The sequence below is a fragment of the Cuculus canorus genome, chromosome 2, assembly GCF_017976375.1.
Source record: "Cuculus canorus isolate bCucCan1 chromosome 2, bCucCan1.pri, whole genome shotgun sequence".
Lineage (NCBI taxonomy): Eukaryota > Metazoa > Chordata > Aves > Cuculiformes > Cuculidae > Cuculus > Cuculus canorus.
The window spans coordinates 70,819,495-70,841,416 of record NC_071402.1 but is presented as its reverse complement, the minus strand read 5'-3'; the positions used below and the strand labels follow the sequence as shown (position 1 = coordinate 70,841,416).

Sequence of the window (21,922 nt, the reverse complement as noted above, 5' to 3'; positions counted from 1 at the left end):
CCTTTACACTAAATCATTTTACAGACACTGGGTTCACCAGTTTATTTTCTTTTGTCTTCTTCTCACCCCCTCACACACACATGATACTGGGAAGATGGTTACGAGTAATGGTGATGCATTAAAATTCAAGTCTCAGTTTTCTGTTCTGATATTTCTTTTCTCTGACATCTGGATATCTTGCACTTTCTTGATTCTTTTTTTAAGACCACTGATAGCACATCTAGAGCATTCACCACTAAGTCTGTGCCCGGGTAGTTTATTAAGGCTTAAACTATGATCCTGTATAATTTAGAGGTTTCACAGTCCCAATTTAAGAAGCAAGTCCACTAGCTATAGTATAAAGATGAAATAATTCATGCTCCACTGCAACCACTGAATAGCCAAAGTAATCCAGTGAATGCTAACAAGCAACATGTGCTGATAGTGGAAGTCAGCTTGTGTTCCCTTGAAGAACAGCAGAGGCAGAGGATGGGTGAGCCAGACAGAAGCCTGTCAAGAACACTGTCACAATACAACTTCTCTTGATGAGAACCAGGAGAGAAGCAGCAGACCAAAGTGCTAAACAAAGCTGTTGTTTATTGACATTGGGAATGTGATATGGAGTGGCATCACTGGTGAATTTTATCTACTCACAACTCTACCACACTCACTCCTTTGCAAAGCTCGCTGTTGGTGTTCTCGCTGCATACTAGCCTTCAAATTATTCAAAACCAAAAAGTACATGGAACAGTAGTCTGGAGTGGAGGAACCCAAAGATGTGTCTGACAAAGCTTTGTGGAATAAGGAGTGCCAGAGCCTTGAGTTCAGAGACACGGCTCACTTGTTTGTTTGTGGTTTTAACCAAAATTGCTTATTTAGCTTTTCAGCTTGCCAGCGACTTGCTTTTCTGCTCATAGCAACGCATACACAGTTGTGCCAGGAAACACAGCTTTGTGATGAGTAGGTGAATACTTCATTGTGAAAGGGACAACGAGACATGTCAAACCACACTTTTTGCCCTTTTCATGTCTGTTTTGCACAAGGATGTTATATAGATGCTCGGAAATTGATTCTTTCTCTCTTTTGGTACAAAGGACCTGTCGCTTTTTTTCGTCACTTTCTAATGTGTGCCATGTCTTCCTAGTCTCTGTGTAATAGGAGCAGAGGGAAACACAGCCACACAACACTCCGGCAATCTTTGGCTTCTAGACAGTCTCTAGCAGACATTAGCCAGTTGTATGGTCAAGAGTAAGACTCTGAGGCTGAAGGGAATAGAAAGTTATAATTGCATTTGAGCTCTCTAGTCTCTGCTGATACAGCAAAGCATCTAGGGTATTATTTAGAAATACTCAGCATTAGGCAGTGATTTCTCCTTTGGCCAATTTGAAGTAGCAGTGACTGAGCAGCCTGCTGTAATTCCCCTCCCCCCCAAAAAAAAACCAGTTGCAAAACCAAGTGACACAAAAGACTGTATGTCTTTTTTCCCCTCAATTCATTTGCTGGACTTTTCCAGGGCGTATCGGTTCATGGAATGCCGGCAATGACGATTCACCTAATGCAACAGATGATGCAGCAGATGAAATCATGGATCGCATTGTAAAGTCAGCCACCCAAGTGCCAAGCCAGCGAGCGGTGCCTAGAGAGAGGAAGCGATCACGAGCAAATAGGAAGTCATGTGAGTATATGGCTATTAAATTTCCCAAAATAAGCAAATATCAATGCGTATCAGAGTAGGAACCAGGCCTTTAGTATGCAGACGTGCATTGGTAGTTCATGGTAGCTTGAGTGTATACTTATGATTGGCATATATTCTTCTTAATATTGTTTAAAAGCTGTATGCAGATGGACAGTGGATGATTCAGTCTTCTACAGAAGTTAGAAGTAAGAGAAGAAGAAAGTTTTATGGTGCTTTAGAGCTTCTCTGATGACGGTACTTATTTATAACCAGAGAGGTCAGATCAAGATCTCAAATGCAGACTGTGAAGGTACTGTGAACTGGCACAAAGATTAATAGTTGTATCTGTAGCTGAATTTATTCATAAAGCAACACATAGTTTGGTTTCACCTCTTAAAATCTTTCTCTCTTGTGCTGTGTACCATCCTCCCACAGCCGTGAAAACAAAATGTCTGCTGCTGCTTGACTGCAAAGTGGTTATAGAGGAACTTAACTTTCACTGTGAAGAACAGGTAGCACATTTCTAAGGTGGTCTTTCAATGGTGGTGTGGCCACAGGGCTGAGCTGTGGCACCTGAGTTTGAGCAACTTCATGCAACTTCATTCTGCACTTTAATAAATAAAGTGTTTAAGAGGTGATGACCTTTCTAGTTCTGTTTTTTTTTTCCTTATGAGCAGAGACTACTGTGATTACTGAGAGAAGGATAAGTAGCCAAAGAACGTAAGATTTTAGTCTTTAATGTCATTCACTATATGTGGCTGTTTGACTACTTTTCCATCCATCTTTTTAGCATTTCTGGGAAGTTAGGACAAAGAGGAGACAACAACAGTGAGTGAAAAATCACACAGATTTTTATTTTTTATGGAATTGTTCTAATATAGTGGTTGATCAAAAGCATTTGGTATAAGCAGTGATTGCTATAAACTAGCATGTGCTGAAAGCATATTCACTTTCCCGACATGCTAAGAAAGGGACTTCTGCATGCGGCAAAAGAAAAAGCAACATAGACACTCTGGTTAGATGAGCCAGACACTAAGCAAAGAAAAGAAGCTGACACTGGATTGTCTGTTTTACCTTATGTCATACACTGTGCCTTACCTTTTTGTGGCATCACCTTCTGCTGCTACCCATTTCCCCACACGGTCCTGGTGTTCATGTTCTGCACGTGCTGACTGCCCTAGTTGGCTTGTGCATATCAAATATGCCTCCTGTATGCTTGCCTATTTCCATGGTTTATCCCATGATAAAATATTTTCTCTGTTAGCAACACTATCTTCATGCACACAGACACCAAAAAGTCTTATTTCTGCTTTTTACTGGGAATCTTTTTCCCAAGGAACCACTTGCTGCAGGAAATAAAAATAGTATATATTTTTCCATGGAGCTGGTTTTTATATTCAGTAAAAACATTAACAGGGATTAAGCATTCAGTAAATGTTTAGGCTGGGATGGATTTCCGTTGCAATTAGTCATTACAGAATCCTGCTCTTTACTTGTTTGCTCTTCAAGATCTAAATGAGACTCTTAACTGGATTAATAGACAGTTTCAAAACAAACATAAACTTCAGTAGTTTAGCGTTGCTTTCACCTGAAGTGCTGAAAGAAAGTTTGAAAGGAGAATTTCTTAACTGTTTCACTCTGGTAGATAGTAAATATACCTGAATGATGAATAGATGAGGGGTTTAGCTCAAAAGTACACTTGGCTGGACTGATAATATGGCACCTTCAGGAAATGATCAGAGACCAGCCCTATCAATGCATGACATGAGTTAAATGAGCAGAAAAACTTCCAGGTAGAAATATAATACAGAAGGTCCATGAACATATTAGAAATGAAATCTTAAGCATACTTTAATGACACTGTATTATCTGATGGGTTGGATTCACCACCTTTAATCTTCAGGCTCTCGTATACATCCCCTGGCTTTTATTATAAGTTTGGTATTCAATCTATTCGTGGACATCAAAGCAAACTCAGTTGAAAGGAATGAGTTTCACTGTGCATCACGTTGCATATCTTCCATTACTTTCAATGCAGAACTAAGAGTCTTGTTAGCCTCACTTCATGTTCAGCAGAGTTTTTAGTGAACCTAAACTGAAATTTGTGTTTTGAGCGAAATTAGAAGCCCAGAAGATTTATATGCAATTGCACTGTAAACATTTCCTGTGGTTGAGGTAGAAGGTTCTCATTAGTGAGGGATTTTTTTGCCATAAAAAATAATAATTAAAAAAAAGAATTAAAAAGTAAGCGATAGGCAAGTCATTTACAACTAGGGAAAAACACAAGCAGGACTAAATGAATGTTAAGTTAAATTGAAAAGAATTGTAGTGGGAAAATGAAACATTTTGACGAGTTCATTTGAACCATTTTACCTTTCAAAATTGTTGAGCAGTGTGACTGTCTCGTACGCAGACAGCTTAGATGTTAAGGACACAGAAGAGTTCAAACTCTCAGAGCAACCAGCAGAACCATAAATTGGGAGGAGGAATAAGACAGGGAGTCATCCAACAAAAGACAGATGGAAACATCTGTATCTGTTGGTTGAACATATGAAGGGTCACTGATAAATCCAGATAAGGCTGAAGCCGACTAAGACCTGGTAAGAAGGAATTTGTTAAGCGAGAGCTGAAATTGAGTACAAAAAGCTAAGGTACATGGTAAATGCATAACAACTTGAGTTCATATGGTGATCTGCAGAGAGAGAATATAATTCTATGCTAGACCCTTACACAGTGAAAGTTTTTAAAGATACGATTTGACTTGTAGCAGTTCAGTAACCAGCTGAAGATCATTGCTTCATGATGGGTGCTCAGTGTCCTGCCTTTCAGACTTCCTAGACTGGTGTTGTGCATGAGAAAATAACATTATGGTTGTATTTGTTCATTAGAAGCATCATCAGAAAGCTGCAGGGTTAAATGAGCCACAGAAACTGAAATGCTCTGTCACCTCTCAAGGTGATCATTCAAAGGCAGCTTAAAGGCAAGTTGCCATGGGGAACTTCTGCTGTTTTTTTTCACTCTGATATCATTATTCTGTGTGTAAACAACAGACCCCAGACTCTGGAGAGACAAGTTCAGAATATTTTAAAGGTATAAAGTAGAAATTAGATTGAAAATTGCAGTTTCCATTCCTGAAGACTGAGGGCAGCTTTCTGTGAGAAAGGTTTTTATAATGTTATAGGGAACTATTCAACTTATCAAAGAAATAAAAAAATAATATAATTAAGATTGTCTGGTTCTCCCATAAGGTTAGAATGACCTTCACAAATGATTCCATAACAAACAATGAGTGCAGAGGAAAATTGGGATAAGGAAGTTTTAAGAATCACTGTTTGATAGTCCAAATTCCAGTGAATTGAATCACTGAAGTTAATTTCTGTAATACTGTCTGTATGTGTCAAGGGAGAACATTATTTAACACCAAGAAAGATGAATTAATAAAAAATTAATATAAGGTAGATAAGCTGAGTTTACTGTGAAGATTACAAGTGAGGGAAGAGAAGAAATTTACATAAAGAATAGAACTGCTTAGAACATCCTGTAACTAAATAAGAGTTTCACGTCATGATGAACCAGGCTGTGCCAATTGTTTCGAATTCGGGGAGAAGTATAGGTCATGTAGCCTCAGCAGCTTTGAGGCAACAGAAGACACTTCAAAACTAATAGTATAATCCACAAAAACTGCTTAAGTAAATTTAATTAAAAGAACTTATAAAAACTCCATGCTACACAAATAGGAAGATGTATTGTTTTCCTTCTTGTCATGTTCATGGCTGTTCATGTAAAACATCCATCCTGCAACATAAGATTGTTCTTTCAGGAGTAGACTTTTATGGAGATGCTGTCTGTGTGTTGGTCCCATTGAACTGAATGGATCTGTCTCAAAAGTATGATGTAGTTCTCATGAGTCAGCATCACGAAGATCATACTCCAGTTTAATAATCATAAATCGGCATACAGAAGTTATTTACACTAACCTTGACGTACTCAGAGCAATACTTGTAAATGTTGAGCCAGACAGGGTTGATTTCTGACCTCAGTGAATGACTGTGACAGGGATCTGAAATAAGGACCAAGAGAAAGTCCTAAAGACTTTGCATGAAAGCTAATTAAGCCACAAGGTAGCAAAATCAGATGATCAGACTAGCAATCACCTTAAGGCAATTAGGCTAATACAGGAACATGCAAGTATCTTCCTCTTCTTTATGAATTGCTAGTATTAGCAACCTTCATGCTTGAAAAATGTGTCTCCTGGCTCCCTAAAGTCAAGGCAGTTGTGAAAGACTGGGGATCCAAGGACAGTCTTGCTACAAATAGTTTCAGATGACTATGCCAAGGAAATAGATCTTTAAAGATGGCTTCACTATTCAGCACTGTTTGCATCTGGATCTTCAGCTGACCCTGCATGTTAAACCATACTGTAGGGCTTAGACGTGACTAATGTTTGATGGTGCGTAGCGCAGGTTGTATTGGATTCATCTGAAGGACATCGCAGAGCAAGAGGCTTTTTTCCCCTCTGCTGTTTAATCTCAGTGTCTCTTTGTGGGTGTGCTCTCATTTCTCTCAGATTCTGTTACTTTAGATTTGAGTTAGAAAATTAGTTTAGAGCAGATAATAATTGAATCAGATTTAATCCAATATTCAAATGAGATTACCTGATCAAAGTATTTGTAGCCTTTGAAAAAGAGAGAGGAGAAACATGATTATGCCTTGTTCTTTTATTAGGCTTTAGAATCATTTATTAGCCTAATAATATACCTTGTGACTGACCCCTGAGCTATGGAAATATTTTATAAGAATTTATTGATTTATTTGCATAATGGCTTGTGGGGAGTAAAATATTCTTGCAGTTATTATAGAGAAATGGATCTGAGGCACCACACAAGTAATTTGTCAGGCTCATACAAGTAGACTGTGGAGAAGATAGGATTTGAATTGAGATCATCTGAATCCCAGACAAATAAGCTCAGGGATAGGGGATTAAATTTAACTACAGAACATCCCAGGTCAGGTATTTTATACTAAATTCCACCTTCAGTAAAAGTGAAATAGGAGGTATCATGCTGTCATCAGGTGCCAAAACTTGGAAAAGAGCTCTGCCAAAGGACTAGGCATGGAGACAAGCTTCAGACAAGTTTCAGTAACACGTGCAGTGCTGCTTTGGAATAAACAAGTTTGCAAGCAAACAAAGCAGTAGATAAGAGATTACTTGCATCCGAGGGTGCATAATTTTTGTTTGGCATTCATAAGGTGCTTCAGTTAACTTTTTCTTCTTTTCTTTGTCTTTTCATTATTTTTCATTTTCATTTCTCTCCACTTACTTTTTTCTGGCTATGAAAATGTACAGAAGTGCCAAAATACCAGAAGGGCGGCTGTTATTCTGGTACTTACGGCTTGACTAAAAGCAGGAGTTAATGGAAATTATGCTTTTTAAAAAAAATAAAAACCTTACAAGAAGAAAGTCTATATAAAAATTTTTAAAGGCAAGCAACTTTACTTAGAATTTGCAACTAATTATTTAGGATTTAAGTATCTGGAACATATCAGGAGTTAGAGGAAGGGGCAGAGTAATCTACTTAGTGATGCATATTTAGCAACAGTTTTTGCATGTAGAAAAAGTAAATGTTTCACAGATGGTATTCAGTATCAAAGTCTGTTTGTCCTTACGCAAAGTACTAAGCCTTCAGAAGGTCAATGCCCAGTTAATAAAAATCAAATTACTGAATGAAAACAGAACGTGAAATAAAGCACTTAAAACTCTGGCAGCTAGAAGGTTATCTCCATTAGATGCCAAGATAGCTAGTGTCTTTTGTATGCCTTTTAAGTAATATACGCTTTCATCCTTTCAATGGCAGCATTTTTTGCAAAAACGACAAAACTAAAGTCCATGATCTACAATAAGTAAAAATACAAACCGTAAATAAGGATATTAATAACAAATAATTAATTAATAAAAAATATGGCTGACCACAGTAAGCTGTAGAAATTGATATATGTGACCAGGTGAGGCCTTTGTTGTCCCATATCTCATCTGTGCCTGAGCCAGCATCAACAGCTGTAAGGGAACAAACAGGAGAGGTAGTATAAGTTGACCAACTTGTAGGTCTCGTCCTGGGTTTTAGGAGCTGTAAATCAGGGTATTTATTTGAAGCGTGAGGCTGAATAGCTGATTCCATATTTTCGGGTCAGTTCTCATTGATGACATATATAATTGTGGTTGTTGATATTGATGCCATTTCTAAGTATGTATGCATTTATTTATGAGTGTTCAGGTTTTTTCTGCTTTACTGTGTGTATTACAGTTATTTTTTATAGCTTTCTTTCAAAATAACTGATCTAGACAGATGGGTATGCATTCTGCTTTTTAACTCTTCAAATGTATTGTGCCTATGTATTTCGTTGGCAGTCTCTGTGAGTTTCAAACTGATATCTTTCGTATCTGAACTTTTGTTCAGGAGTACTTGCCTGGTCCTAGAACTGTGAAAGTGAAATCTCCATCATTCTGTACATTTTGTAGCTTTCAAAACAAAAGGGATTTGAAAGTCTAGTTTAAAAATCTAATAAAAAAATTGCTCATGAAAGAGGCTTAAATTCATTTTCCAGTCACTGTTTTAGAGCAATTTATGAGTTGTTTCTATAATGACTTTTATTCTGATGCAAATTATTTGTTTTGGGGCTCATATCCTCAAATCTTCTACTTGAAACAGCTTTAGCTTTTTATATAAGGAAAGTCAGATATAAAATTACCACCCTGCACGATTAAGTACACTCCTTAAAAAATATGAGAAGTGGTTGGGACGTCATACTTAAATATGTGATTTTTACAAAAAAAAATAGACTCCTTTTATCCCCATTTATTTCAGTTTTCAGGGTGGAGGCTGATACTGAACACTACACCAACATTTACATGTTATATTATCCAAGCACAGAGGACATAATTTAGGTACAAGGAGAAAACTGCTGCTGTAACAAGTTGTCCCTAATGACTCCAGAGTGGCTGTCACTTTATGTGATTAAATGCCTACGCAGACACGCTGCTCTGCAGAGGAAGAAGCAGCCACTGCTCAGAATTTGCTCTTAGCAAAACTACATCTTGACAGCAGGTGAAGCCATTGTCTCGGTAGGATCCTACAGCACAGGCAGACCATTGGCTCATCCTTGTGCTATCTCTCCAGGACTGGCAGAATGAACCAGACTGCTCTGCAGCTTCCCGTATCCTTCTAGACAAGGATGTACAAAGGCTAGAATTTCTCTGGCCATCTCTTTTTGGCTAGGTGCCAATTTCTTTATTGCAGAAAAGAACAAGCTGAAAGTAATGTCGGGGGAACTGGCAAGAGATGAGCAACTGGTAAAAAGCATGTGTTGTCAGTATCTGTGGGAAAAAAAGCTGTTCATCTTCCCACATCACAGAAGGCTGGCATTGACATTTTCCATAAAAATACTTTTGTTACTATATACACTTTTGGTACCTTTTTCAGCTGTAGTTCTGTAGAAAAAAAAATAATTTTACTTAATCTGTTTGCTTCTTAAGAGAGATAGAAATAGGTGTTTTCACTTTTGCCAGTTTACCATTCACTGCACCAGTGAATTAATTTGTTACCCTTCATTTTCTTTTTAGTTGGTGTATTTTAAAGGTTTATTTCAGGGTTTTTGAATTCTTGCCACAGGATTCGTTCCCAAAATCAGGATATGTAGGTTCTGAGTATTAAAAAATATGTACGTTTGAGTTGCGCACTTAGGCCTAAGTTGATAGACTATATATTTTGTTTGATTTTTTTCCATACTAAAGTGGCTTTCAAGTTTATAACCAGTCAGCAACCCTTTTTTCCTGAAAGATGATGATTATTTTCAGCATCCAAGTAAGAAAGAATCATCCATGAGTTGCTGGCTGACAAGATCACAGAGCTGTTATGGAAAGCACTTCATTTGAGAACAACAAAAGACAGGGAAGTACAGGGCTGATTTTAAAGTTGCCTTGCAAAAGAAGTGCAGTAGTTAAGCATTCTTACATGCAGCTTTCCAGAAGAGCATCGAGGTACCATAGCTGCCAAAGAGAGCCCTCTGCTGCCATGAAGGGATCTAATACTACGATCTGTGAAAGCAGGAATTTGACTGTTTGGATGCGAATGTCAAATGTGTTTGGAGAGAAATCTCTGTTAGAAGATGAACAAAAATTGTTCACACAATGCTACTTTGAATTTATCCTGCTCCAAAAATATTTAAAAAATGTATATTTATATATATATGTATGGTTTTCTCTAGGCAGAATAATAACACCTGGTGAGCGTAATTACAAGACTGGTTTTATCACCGGTACTTTCAATCTGATAGGCTGTAGACATTATGCCTTTTTCTGTTTTATTTCAGCACAGATTCCTAATGGGGATAATTAATTTATATCCCACAGAACTCGGGTGGTCACACATGGTCACACTTCTCCACTGAGTCACTCACCAACAGACAGTTTTGTGTTCATAAGCCTGAGCTACTCCCTTAGTAAAAGTCTGTTATCTGATAATAGGACACTTTAAAATAGAGTTTAAGTAATTTTAAATTTTTATATGGAACGTAAAGGCTTCATGTCTGAAACACTTGTGTTAGATGTCTCACTTTCTGTATCCCATCTCCTGCCTTTTTTTTGTCCTGTGCATTGTTAATGCATAGTCTGGTCTCGAAAAGTGAAATCACTTCTGACTAGTGAAGTTAAGCTGAGGAAATCTTGAAAGAGATGGCAGCAGGATTGCTTTCAGTAGTAGCTTTTTACAGTGGTATTCACAATTCTAAACATTAGGACGGGGAGAGGAGGTGCCATAGGAAACTTTCAGGGAAGGAGTTAAATATTTTCTGCGCTACTGTTGGGACTATATAAATGATGATCTGTGAAATACATAAAGTTGGAAACTATAACAGTTTCAACTACACGTTAAATATTACCCCTATGTTTGTCATGTAGACGAGGTTCTTTTAAAGCAATGTTCCTCTTTTGTTCCCTATAGCATAAGCTACATTGAGATAAAACGCAAGTTAACCTTTCCTTACAAAATACTGCTTTGTCCTTTTCCACTGCTGGACTCCTCTTTATGTCACACCTACTGTAAGATACACCTAGAGGTGGCTGTGAACTTATAGAATTCCATGTTAGGAGACACTTGTGCCATCTGTGAAGTGCTGACAGGACTCAAAGCAAAGCTGCAGGTCAATAATAATACATTGTTTCCTGGAGCTTTCTATGTGGCTGACGCAGACAAAGACTACATTTCAGTTGGCTGTACTTCTTCAGAGAAGCATGTGATAAAATCAAAAAATTCACCTACAAATCCCTGTAAAAGAATCTCAACACATAATGTTTTAGCATTTTTATTTAGCATTTAGGTCTGCTCATATTAAGCAATGATATATTCATAATTAAAAATAAGTATAACTTACATTGTAACATAAAAATACACAAATGTAGAAAAGGATTAAAATAAAAGAAAATTAGCAATACTGTCTGGATTGAACTTTTGAGTTGCAAATTGCCATTGCCAGACTCGTTGGACAAAAGCTCAAGAGAATATGTTATATGTAAATACACGAAAATACAGACTGAGTGTTCAGGCTAGGTATAGATAGGTAACAGGAAATAAACTATGATACATGAAATGAGATGATGGAGCTGGCCTGTGTTACGTCTCATAATCTACCCTTCCTGCTATCCTCTCTGTGTAATTTACAGCCAACTTCAATTTTCTTCATTCCAAATCAGCAACTAGAAGCTGCATTAGCTTTGCAGCTGGGACCAAAATAAAGTTCTGTTGCTCCTATATATTTGTAATAAGAATGACACTAATTCTGTGACTTTGTGAGCACAACAATGGTCTTGTCTATTCTGCATTTTGTATGATTTATGCATACAGGTGTAAAGACACATGCAGAAAGCCATTGTAAATGCAAGAATAATTTGCACTAGCACAACTATTCTTTACTGTTCATTGCATCCTAAATGAAAAACAAAAAATACAGGGAGGGGGGATTAGGAGTCCTAATTTGCTCTGTAGAAATACAACCAAACTCTAGATAATTACATTATCTGCCAAAGCTACACTTAGAGAATTACTCTTTTTAAAAACATTTGCAGTGTACTCTGAGGGCTATATTATCTGTGTAAATTTTGACCCAACGGACAGAGTCAAATTTGTTGAATTCACATAAGCTTACTGCATTCTCCCAGGATATCAAATAAAATTCTAGATTTCCTGATTAACAAAGAATATCATGTCCTTTGACCCTAAAAAAACAGCATTTAGGTTTTTGGTTATGGGATCTCAGCAGGCTTTGCTTGTGACAAGAGCAAAAGTTATTTTCTCTCTATCTTAATGTTTCTTTAGAAAACGTTTTTAAAATTGCTTAAAGAACCTAAAAGGTCATTTTGAAGTCTTATTTTCACTGTCACTGCCTCCAAAATACATTCCACAGCTGAGTTTAATGTGATCTGCAGCAGGCCAAGAGTTTTACAAGCCAAGATATTATGTCTAGTTCAGTTAGAGACATGACAGAGTTCGATGAAGAGAGTGAAGATCTAGTTAGAGAAAAGTAATTTTGCAATGCCTATGAAACATAGAAGAAAAAATATCTCTCTGCATTCAGTTTTGTTGACTGAATGTGTTCATGACCTTTCCTAAAGTAGAGGAACCCTACCAAGCACTTTATGAGGAAATAGACAAATGTCTGTGGACATTTGTTTAACAGCATGTCAAGACAAGGTTCACCTCCCAGAGTTCACCTCCCACCTCCCAGAGTAGTCCTTGCTGCTGTAGGTAACTCAACTTTCTCCTGGCTTCATTGCCCACAAGCCTTCATAGTCCACAAAGAAGTGTGGAGAGTAGTGGGACTGGAACTTGTGTTGCTAACAAAGCTGCATCCATCTGCTGTATCTTTGGATGAGGAAATGTACTGTGAGTAATGTGTACATATTAGATATAATTTTTAGATAAAGACCCTTTATCGAGCCACTTTCATCTCCCTGAGTATAAAATACTTCAGACTACAAGTGGATTCATCTGTGTTAGACTGGCCTGTTTTGTCATAGGGTTAAGAATTCACTCAGTTGAGTCTGGACCGTGATTCTGTCAGCTGTTAGCCTTCCAGTTGTCTGTTGACAGTGGACAGCCTTAATCTCTCCAGTGGTCACAATACTTTGCAGTATTTGGCCCTACACGCTTAGCTTCTACAAGTCAGCAGCTGTTGGTGTTTATGGGAACCATTCTCTCACTGAGAAGATTCTTCACATCTTTGTTTTTCATTAAGAATTTTCTTGACAATCTCATTATGACCACAGAAGTACTATGTTGTTTGGAGCTCTTTTCTCCTAACTGCTGGCTAAAAAGTTTAGGTCACTGGAATATCTTAAATCCAAGTCGTTTTTATCTGTTTTCTATGAGAGCTGAGATAACTTGGAACAATCAACTGGGGGACACAGAGAATTTTTTTGTTTAATTACAGCTGTGTGTGTCTCAGCAATTCATTGAGTATTGTCATTCCTACTTGTTTTGTATTGGCACAAAAAGTGTAGACCTGGGATCGGCCTCCGTTTTGTGAGTCATACAGCAAACTCAGAACAGGATACTAGTCCTTGTTACAATACATGCTGAATACAGTATTGCTTTTTCTCAGTCTTCCAAGGGTTAATACAGGAGGTCCTTAGACTGACACTTTAGTATGTTTGATTTTTAGGTGTCTTTTTTTAGGTGTAGTGTTTTTTTTTTTTAGGTATCTGAAGATTAAGAGAGAAATCTTACTTATGTAAAGAAGATTCTTAGTTTTGTTCCTTGGTTTTCCTTCAAGATCATTTCTACCATGGTATTTTAACCTAATTATGAATTCTGAATATAAACTCCTGTAATTTTCTTCAAAGAGACCTACATATTATTGTAAATCCATTTGGCTCTTCCTAGTAAACTAGTAATCCTGTCACTCTGGCTGATGGAAGAATTTAAACTACTGTATTCTTCTTGATGAAAGTTACAGAGGCACACATTTCTTTTTCAGTTGTTAGAGTCTTGGGCATTAGTAACTGCACTGACCTAAAGAAGATTATTCCAGATTTACACTGTCATAAATAAGACCAGAATTTTGATTATTCCAGTACATAACCAGTGTTAGCAGAGTACATCAGATTGTTAAATGTTCACAAACAGGAATAGCAATTGTGTGTTCTCTCACTCTTCCTGTCTTACCATCTGACAAGAAAGATATATTTGTTTTACAGTGGTTATTGGCCTCAGTTTTGCAGTCATGAATACATTTGGTTTGACACTTCTGCAGAAGTGTCTAAGATGTGGAAACATGTCCTACATTTGTTTTTCCAGTTCACTTTTGCCTTCAGCTGGAAGATGTAATGTCAAACTAGACAGTCATCTTGTGAAAGTTCAGTCTCCCTTATGCATGTTTATTGACGTGACTCTACTGTCTGGTGGTCAAGCTAGGTGTGATCTGCATTTGGCTGCATGTTATAAAGGGTATAGAATAAAAGGTGTTCAGGGGAGAGGAAGTGCAGCTAGCTAAGGAGGTGGACTGCACGGGGATTTCTTTACTTTTAATAAGACAGAAATATTTCTACTGCAGCTTTCTTGGATTTGTTCTTTCACTCTTCACGCTGTTCATTTTTAAACAGAAATAAGCACTGGGTGATTCACTTAGACCTTAAGACCTCGAGGTATTTCATAGCTCATATCTAGAAATTAACATGTGTCATTGTGGGCATTTGCATACTAAATTCAGAAGTATAAAAGGGTGCCTGTGATGAGGACTGACTCAAAAGACCACACTGGGTATACTATACCATGAAGACCAGAGCATTTTTTAATATGTATTGTTCTTCTGGTAGTCTTTCCTAATCTTAACTTTATTGGCTGTATTTAACCTTCTACTGCTTTAAGCTAAGCATCGTTAAACTTGCAAGATGTTGCTGGTCAGTATTGTAGGAAGAAGTGGCTATCATAAAAGGCTGCCGTGCAGACTCCTAGTGGTATTTAATAAGTATGTAAATACTGTAGGAGGAAGGAGTGACCCTTGAAGACAAGCTCTGAAGTAAGGGTTTGATAATGAAGGAACAATTACACATGTGGCACTCCCAGCTCACTTGATTAACCTCAGTAACCAATGAAAGCAGTTTGACTATTAGACATAGATCATGTTCGTCCTTCCTGCATGGTATCAAATGTTCAACTATGCCTTATTTTCCCTTTCTTTATCTCCTTGTTTTTCTATACCGATCTATTGCCTCCTCTTACTCCATCTAGACCCTTGAATTGACCACCCAGTTTCAGTTACATGAACTGAATATCTCAATAAGTTATAGGTCTTAATTTTGCTAGGTGACAGCAGTGCAGGAAGTCCTTAACCACTGTCTGCAGCTGGTTTCTCTAAGAGTTTCCTCTAGACTTCATTATTTTGGGGGTCTGAATATATTTTGTTCAACATAAAGTCATTGTTTATGCTTTGCATGCAGCTTAGATTTCTAAATGTGTGTTTTGTACTCGAGGAACGTCATAGTATGAACACCCCATTTGTGTTTTGAGCTAAAGCCCTGTCCACCTGAAAATCATGGTTCCAGTAAAACTAGGGCACTAATGTTCGGTATGTGCAGTTACATACTCATTGGTTTTTGAATAAAAAAGGCCATCACAAATTTTAAAAGTTTTATGTCAGGGCTAGTGTTCAGAACATTTCATAGAAAATTAAGCAACAAGATTTTCCCCTAGATTTATCATTTAAATTGAAATAAGTACTGCAGATTAATAATGGTAAAGATGATGCAAATGGGATTAGGATGGAATATTATCGAAAAAAGGGGAGCACGTGTGAAGACAGTAGTTATTTGTTAAAATTATTTGAATTGACTATAAAATAGTCACATTTTTAATTTTTAACAGTTTGCGTTGGGTTTTTTAGTCCTTTAAAGGGTCACATAGTGATAAATTAAATTAAGCCTTATAAATATCCAAAAGCTCTTTAAAAAACTCTTTATGGAACTATAAAATAATAGGGCAGATGATACATTCTATAGACTGTAAATCAACTGATACAACTTCAGAGAAAAGAAAAATCTTAAAATGCCTTGGTATTTTTCCTTCAAAGTCTTTGTTGACTAAATGTCAAATGACAAATGTCTTTTTGCCTGACTGTTTACAGTTACTGGGTACTTAATGTTCCCATGGATTTGGCACAGGGCATTACTCAGTATTTCTGAACTTGAGACCCTGAGTACATAGCAACTTGTGATGCATGTTAACAGCGGTTTTTTTCAGATGAAAGTCTTATGTAATTATCACCTCTAATTGTTTGCATTTTCTTTGGGTTTTTTTTTTTTTTTGTTTTGGGTTCTTCTTTGCCTGCTTCTGGAACTTATGACTATTCAGTGAGAAGGACACTAAAGAGCGGACTGACACCCGAAGAAGCCAAAGCACTGGGCCTCATCAGCACCTCTGAGATGCAGGTTTGACATTCCCAGAGGTGGCGATAAGAAGAGCCGTTCATCTGAAGCACACAGGCTGACAACCCGTCGGTGTGGCATTGACCTGCCAGCCTCCTCTGCTGCTCCCAACATCCCGTCCTCTGTTAGTTAAATTTTAATAAGCAACAAAAAGCAAAATCCCACAGCCAGGGCAGAAGATGGGTGTGCCACAGCTCAGCACAACATCTGGACAGTAACTGAGGAAACGTTTGAGTTTTTGTAGATGAAGGCATAAGGCTGCTTCTTCCCATGGTGTGTTGATGTGGGTAACCAGGAGCTCTCTCTTGAGTTATCTGTCATTATGTGAGCTGTGTTTGTGTTGGCTTTCCTTGTGCCCTGTTTTAGTCATTGTAAATCTGCAGCATTTTGTCAATGCAAGGAACAGTCTTTTAAAGAGGCAAAATAACTCCTATTACAGCGACCCCAGTTTTCCTGAAGCAGATTCATTAAGCAACGATTCACAGTCCAAGCAACCCTGTGGTTTGTTGGGGTTCTTTTTATTATTTTGCCACCAAAGAATGTAAAAATGTATGTGTACCTTTGTATATGTACAGAATGAATGTGTGGACATGTGTGCACGTATCTATACACATACAGTCGTGGTGTGAAAACATGCTCCTGCTGAAGCTAGACCATGATTTTCACACTAGGGCCTTACTGTACCACCTCAATAGGAGGAAAAGAATGTCTTTTTTGTAGGAACTCAGTGTTATTCAATGGGATTCACCCAGTGAGGCAGGAGATGGCCTGCAGTACAATTGGAAAGTTTAGGATCCTTAATTCATGTGTATTAATACACACTGATACTGTACATAGCAGCATGCACATAAAGGAGAGGACATAGAATACCTCCCTCTTGTTGAGCTATGGCTGTACTGTGCATTTGTACAGTTTCAGAGAGATCTATGCCAACAACTTTGCATACTCGATAAATGTGTTCAGTTGCTAAGATCAAGAAGTATTGTTCACTTGCCTGTGCCCTTCATGCTGCTTTTCTCTGCTGCAAGATAATATGGTGTTGATCTTATTTCAAATTAATGGATCTGAATATGAAATGGCCCTGCTAAAAGTCTGCTGTGTTTTTGCTCTTCTTTACTCCTTTTTTGTGATTATCCTTGATGCAAGTGGAGAGAGTATCACAGTGATCACTCCAATATGTTTGCCCTTCTGTCGCTGTTTATAACTGACGTTTGTAACTGCCCTCAGCATGTGTGTTTGATGAACTTCTAGTCAGCTCATCTGCCTTCAAGTGGAGGACATACACAGCGGTGAAGATTAAGTGAACATAGTCACCCTAGGCAGTGCTGAAGCATTTTGAAGAGAATTGCAAATAACAGTAACATAAAAGGGAACTTTTTAAGCCAAAGTCTGTATATGGCCAATTGATCCTCAAGGATGCACAAGCTTATCTCTTTTCATTGCCTTAGCCTCTAATATTAAGGGTGTGTCTGCACAGCTGTTACAGCTGAGGCTTCCTTCAAGCTAGTTAACTGGGGAACTGCAGGGGTTTAGTCATAGTAACAGGATTCAATTTTGGCTGCAAAACGCACTTGAAAAGTCAGGGTAATTAATGGTCTATACTCGGCTCCTGATGCCATAGCTATGTTACTTCCAGCACCCAAGCTAGGTCAGGTACTTCAAGTTATTCTACTCTGCTCTCTTTAAGGACAGGATGATTGCTGACAATTGTTCCGGGTAATTGAACCAAACACAGTAAACCTTTGAAACCTCAATCATGCACCACATTGCATTGAGCACAGCATCCAACTGATGAGAGAACCGGGTAGCTAACAAAATGCAATGAGATCTGCAGTTAAACATCCTGTCTATGCTGTCCACCCTCTTGATTGTAAATCTGCTGTTGCCTTGGATCTTCACATGTCAAATTCTGTGGGTTAAAAGTCACTAATGAGCAAAGATTCTTAAGGACAGCATTGAGTTTGATGTGGTTTTCCTCTCAGCTTGTTAAAAAGTCAGTTTACAAGTAGGCAGAAGGCAGTACCTGTGTAATTAATAAAATGTGTTGTGTACTTGAAAGCTATAGAAAGGTGGAAGCTGGTTAGGAAAATGAAAGAAGTGACTTGTAATTAATCTCAGTGTAAAATACGCAAGACGTACAAGCATCTGGCTTTTAAGTGGATATTGATGTGCTGCTCAACATTGTGGACTTATAAAATCTCTCTTAAGTATGCGTAGAACAAAGAAATGAAGGTAATGGGGGTTTGTGGAGGTCTTTGAAGTCTGAAACAAGAAGAAGACACCTTGAATGTAATGGTTATGTTGAACTGTGATATTGCTAAGTGACAAAAGAAGTAACAAAATGGTTTTATGCTGACAGAGGTCCTATATTTGATTGGAGGGAGAAAATCAAACAAGTTTTTGAAACTGGATACTTTAATTAAATTATGCTGAATGTGCAAAGTAGGTGGCTGTTGTTGACCACTTGCTAACAGAAAACAAATTTCTGTTTCATTTAGACATGGTACGGCAATCTATATCTGAAATATGATAAAGCTGATGAATTACTAATCATAGGGCATATGTATTTTCCAAGAATTGTGCAAAAATTATGCAAAACATCATATGCTCCTTATGAAGAACACCAAATATGGGGAATGGGATTACATTAAGTTCAGAAAAAAGAGGCCAGTTTCTTTTAGATCCTCTGGATGCAAGTGTCTTGCATGTGAAGCATATTGTTCCTTGCCTATTTTTCCATTTTTTTTGTTTTTCTGTTCCTGCTTTCTGTCTATAAAACAGATACCAATTTTTCTGAAGGATAACTGGGTCTTGTTTATGCAGTAGTGCACAGTCAGATTAATTCCACTGTCCTCCATGTTTATTGCAACAAGTTCATCAAATATAGTAACAATGCAAAAGCTGCAGAAAATATTTCTATTTTGGTTCTTGATAAAAATGGCCAGCAGCCCCATGTGCTAATCTGTAAGGTGGCACCATTTCCTCTGGAGTCTGCTAGTGTGTCCTGACTGTGGCAATAATATTTGTTCCCCTTCATCTAACTAGTGGAACCCAGATAAAATGGAGGAATTGATTATATTGGCATGTCTTTGTCTGTCTGTCTAATTAGATAGTAATCTTCAGGTCCTGAGTTGCTGCCTGCCCCTGCATCACCAAAAGAGCCCACTGTAAGGATGTAGCAGTTGTTTTAAAATATACATGAGATAAGGATTGGTTTTGTGAGAAATGTAAAGGTCTTAGACACAGGATGTAGTGACACGTTCCCTTTCCTCACATCCCTGAAGGCTGCTTTTAAATACTTGCAGCCAAAATAACTACCTCTCTTCTCTTTTTCATAGTACCAGTCAGCTGCAAATGTGGTGCCTAGAGTTTTGTATCACCACCAAGTTCTCAGAGTCACTTCTGGTCTTCAATTTAGCACTCATCTGCTGCCAATAACTTGTCTGTCTCTCTACCACCATAATGCCTTCCCGATCTGGACGCTGAGGTACGCGTGGGCATCTGAAATGGCCTCCAAAGGGAAGCTGTCCTAATTTCCTTTCATCTCCCTTGCTGTTTAAAGGCAGACTGCATACAAATACTTTATATTCCTTCATTCCCAACTGAGGGATAACTTTCAGTAGCAGTTATGTGGCTGTGGTGAAGAAACACCTCCAGGGAATGCTGTGTGCCACAATCAAGAGTGAAAGATCCCTCACAAAAATTATATTCATCACTCTTCACTTTTCAGTAAGGCCAGGCACCTAAATCATGGATTCCAGATGTTTTATAGCCCCTTGGCTGCTACACGTGACCCTTCTGTTTGATAGATCCCTGTCTATAATCCAAAATCAACAAAAAAAATGGCATTTTAATGAGGGTCTTTCTTGCTCTGATAAATATTGGAAACAGCATCAAAAGCAGTTTTCAAAATGTATTTCTTTTTCTCTCTTTACCCCCTTTTATTGTTAATCTCTGTACTGATTGACTCTGTCAGCAAAATAAGGCATCAGATTTGTAGGTAGGCAAGACTTAACAGAAGGTCACATGTGAACATCTAGATAAGGGTTCATACCTTGATTTAACAGAAATTTGGAGTCAGAGTCTTGATATGTCTGAGCAGCAAGGTCCTCCTGCAAGGTGCTCCATTCACCCTCAAGGTACTGGATATTGCGTCAGGACAGCACTGTAAATTCCTGTGTGCTGTTGTTCTGAACATCCCCTGGAGAACGCTGAAAGCCATTGAAAAGTTGCAAATGAGGACTGCAACATCCACTGCAAACCTATGAGGTACAGTGCCACTGTAGGTGCAGGAAATGGTTCTTCTTGTATGGCGTATGTTTTACTTTGGCATCCCTGGTACTGTAACAAAAGCAAATGTCAATCCAAAATGATTTAGAAACCCTTTGACCGATGTCAGTAGTATGAATTCAGCTGTGTGGTTTTACAATACTTTGGTTTCACTGGGATGAAATGGGGACTAGGTGGCAACCTACCAGTTTCACATCGTTTATCCTCCAGCTACAACTAGTAGGCAGGTGTACACACTGCCTGCCTTTATCTAAAGAAAATAAAGGGGCATGGTGTCACACAGAAGCACGATCATATTCCGCTCTCTTTTTCACTCCTGTATGTTCACTACACATGTACCATTCCTTTCTTAATTTTGGGGAGTTTTTGTGCATCCATGTATGGGCAGACCCTGACCTTGTGCCGTGTTCAGATGATGGTTCTGCGTTTCCAGCATTGGGATGCATGAACCACTTTTGCCTCAGCTGTAACAACTATGACTGTTGAAGTTTCTCTGCAGGGAAAACTGCCAGGTACTTACAGGCTCTGAAAGAAAATGAAGCATTTCTGAAAGAGAAAATGTTTGGTTGTGAGTAACTGTTGAGAATTATTTGAAAACACTTGAAAAATATACAAAGCCTACCTTCCTTTTTTTTGACTGGGGCAGCAGCTGGCTCAATTGGTATTTCAGATGCGATCCCAAGAGATTTTTGGAAAGCAGTTTAATAGTTAAAAAGCAAGTAATTCAAGGAGTTTCAGAGATGTTGTATAGTTTTATGTTTACTCAAAAAAAATTAAAATTATTTCTAATTAGTCCATTTCACATTGAGTGGCAGATAGAGATATATTTTGTTTAATCACTATCTAATACAGAGGCTTCTGTGAAAGAAAGGTTTATCTGTAGCATTGGGTGCATTTCTCATTTTTAAAGACTGTCTTTGCGCATATAGTGTCCTTTTTTTTTGTGAGCTGGGAATTGTAAAAAAATGTAAAGTAGAAAAGGACGTGTTTCTTAGGTGAAGGAGAAATACTGTAAAATTGTGTAAATGTCACTACTCATGTTTTTTTGTGTTCTATGTAGCATAGTGTAAAATAGGTTTCCCAGCAGTGTTATTCTGTGAATTGTAATTTAAAAACCAAGCCATGCATGGTCAGAGATATTATCTACAGGTCCTTTTGGTTGAGTTTTTGGGTTTGTTTGTTGTTTTCTCATTTTAGGTAAATTTGTTTTATGTTAAATTTAATTGTCCATGAAACTGCATTTTTTGTTTCTCAGTTTTCTTTCATAAAGAACTTGAATCACTCTTTTAAGATTTTATTACACAAAAAGCTCACCTACCACATGTATTGATCTTTCAGAAGCTTTGTCACATTTAGTGTAAACCAGGGGGGTTTTCTTTTTAACACATCCCTCATCTGCCTTTTCCTCACCTTACTCTCCCCACTTTAGTGTCTGGAAAGATGGAGTCACCTTTTTTTTTTCCTGTGCCATGCAGAGTCAATATGGAAAACTGACCACAGACCTG

At 37.9% G+C, this 21,922-nt stretch overlaps 1 protein-coding gene across 11 annotated transcripts in view; it reads left to right on the top strand.

Annotated features, from left to right (window-relative positions):
• The window catches only part of FHOD3 (formin homology 2 domain containing 3), a 403,933-nt gene extending 382,878 nt beyond the window's left edge, over positions 1–21,055 (top strand). For 10 of the 11 annotated variants that reach the window (XM_054057577.1, XM_054057576.1, XM_054057575.1 and 7 more), the window contains 2 exons: positions 1,493–1,654; positions 16,054–21,055. In XM_054057577.1, coding sequence (XP_053913552.1) covers positions 1,493–1,654; positions 16,054–16,136 — 245 coding nt within the window. In that variant the 3' untranslated portion in view covers positions 16,137–21,055. Of the gene's footprint in view, positions 1–1,492; positions 1,655–2,444; positions 2,483–16,053 lie in introns of all 11 variants that reach the window. The other variant, XM_054057570.1, reaches the window with a different exon arrangement.
• Positions 21,056–21,922: the final 867 nt, after the last annotated feature.